The following is a 2,345-nucleotide window of genomic DNA, read 5'->3' as shown; positions in this document are numbered from 1 at the left end:
TTTGAATTATTTGAAAAACTAATTTTGTTTTAGATTTTTAATATATATTTTTTAAAACCACTCAGAATCAAAATTTTTTGAAGCCCATTTTTATAGTCCATCTACATTAGTGATTCCCGAAGTTGGCGCCACCGACCTCTGGTGGGTGCTGCAGCAATTCAGGGGGGCGGTGATGGCCACAGGTGCATTTTGGGGGCGATGAATAACTATAAGTTGTCACAGTTAACAATATTACTGCTGACGAAAACAGAGCCAAGAATTCCTAAACTGATAACAGCACACCTGGTTCATCCTTCTCATTAATATGATTTCAAATGTTTTAATTTTTTTTTTTGGATTGCATCCTATTCTGAGTTCAATAAATAGTTCCATAATTTCCAAGTTCAATTTTCTAATTTACACCTTTCTTTACTATATTTTACAAAAAAGGTAGAAACATTATTAATACATATAAATTTCCTATTAATTGCTATTAAAATTAATAAAAATTAATTTCAATGGGGCGCTAAGTAATATTTTTCCTGGAAAAGGGGTGGTAGGACAAAAAAGTTTGGGAACCGCTGATCTACATCATTAATATTTTTAGCTTCATAGGTATTGTTGTTCTGCGATATAGTAATCGATAACTCAGGAAATGGTTACAGACTGGCTTTATTATATAGATAATAAAATGATTTTACAAGTATTTAGATAAAAATAGAATACAAACTGTACTGAAGGAACCATTCCATTAAACTACAGTAAAAGAATTATTATACATTAGTTTACCGCTCAAATAATGCAGCTCCATCGACAACCGAAGAAGGCAGGGCAGGAGCACCCTATGAACCAAGAATACATCTTTAAATAAATTTAAATTCTGTAAAATAAATCAATAAAGGGAAATCTAGTACCTCATCGAAGAAAGATGAGTCGGAAGGAGCATCTCTTGTTAAAGGTACCTAAAACATCACACATGACTTATTTAATTTGATTAACAATATTTCTAGGGATGAATTATTACCAGAATGAACATTTATTGCTTCATCCACAAAATCACATTTTTTTTATGACAACATTTAAAAATCTTAAAGTCCAGCAAGAAAATTGAATCTTCTTAAAATTTTCATTTTTTAGCAGAGACAGGAAACTGAACCAGTAATACTGATCATCAATAATCTCCTGCCAAGTACCATACCTTTGACGGTCTCCCTAAAGGGCTCTGTTTTAGTCCAATATTATTCAATTTATACATTAATGACTATCTGAAATTCAAAAATGTTAATTTAGCACTCATTTGACCCTATACCTATACTCCTCACTTTAACAAATACACACAATCACTAATAAAATAAAAATAGCTCTAAAAAAAGAGGGGTTACGTCTAAACATTGAAAAAACAGAAGCCACATTTTTCAATGATGTTCCTATCCTTTTTGCCAATTCATTACATAATTAGGTATAAATACTAAGAGATTTATTAAGCAATTAACTTTTATTTAATCAACAAATCGAAATAAAATTAGCAAACACAAGGAAAATAATAAACAAAATGTTGGAACTGCAGTGGCGCTGGTTCGAATGCGGCCTGGAGTGTCGACTTTGTTTATTTTATTTCTGTGGTGGTCCCACAAAATGAAAACTTGATTTCCCATCATGGTGTTAGAATAGGTTGGTATCATACAGATAACCTCTTCTCCATCGTCTTTGAGGAACTGCTAAAGGGAAACTGGACTCGATATTCTCACAGAGAAAGGTTTCCATCAGCTGGTCAATGAACAAAATTACCTGTATTACAAACATTTTGTGCACAGGTAAAAAAGTTTTAAATTGTCAATGCAATCACAAATGCCTCTTTCCCACAGGGTAGGGTAAGGTAGAATAGATAAATAAATCATAATTATATGTAATATTTTCTGATCATTATAACATCTTAAAGCATTCATAAATTACCTCACGATCATGGGTTTCGATTACATCTGAAATGCGAGGAAACTTCCTTGTTTTCCCTAAAATCAAAAAATTTGCAAAAATGTTTTAAAAAACTAATTTTTAACAATTAAATTAACTCAAATATATAGCACACATAATGAAATTGTTAAATTACAGAGAAATAATTGATTACAATTGACTCTAGATTTGAAAAAAAAGAGTATTTATTTTTCAACATTTTATTCTAATGAGGAAAAGATTATAATGATAATAATCTAGTTTATCGCTCAGTTTTAGTGAATCTTTAGTTATTTAAGATTATTTAATCTGAGATTTATGATAAATGATAGTCTGTAGTAAATTAATCCTTGGTGTAAGAATAATTCCACAAAATACTTACATATTATTGTACAATAATACACAGATTAGATATA

At 30.2% G+C, this 2,345-nt stretch overlaps 1 protein-coding gene across 1 annotated transcript in view; it reads right to left on the bottom strand.

The window, feature by feature from the left end:
* The window catches only part of LOC106677043 (uncharacterized), a gene marked incomplete at its 5' end in the record, with an annotated part of 32,717 nt that extends 30,729 nt beyond the window's left edge, over positions 1-1,988 (bottom strand). The window contains 3 exon segments of the mRNA XM_067050401.1: positions 769-821; positions 894-941; positions 1,933-1,988. Of these exon segments, the coding sequence (XP_066906502.1) occupies positions 769-821; positions 894-941; positions 1,933-1,988 (157 nt within the window).
* Positions 1,989-2,345: the final 357 nt, after the last annotated feature.

The sequence above is a fragment of the Halyomorpha halys genome, unplaced genomic scaffold, assembly GCF_000696795.3.
Source record: "Halyomorpha halys isolate HHAL.00 unplaced genomic scaffold, Hhal_1.1 Scaffold85.1, whole genome shotgun sequence".
NCBI classification, from domain to species: Eukaryota; Metazoa; Arthropoda; class Insecta; order Hemiptera; family Pentatomidae; genus Halyomorpha; species Halyomorpha halys.
Note: the sequence above shows the minus strand (reverse complement) of the source record. Positions and strands in the feature narration are given on the sequence as shown.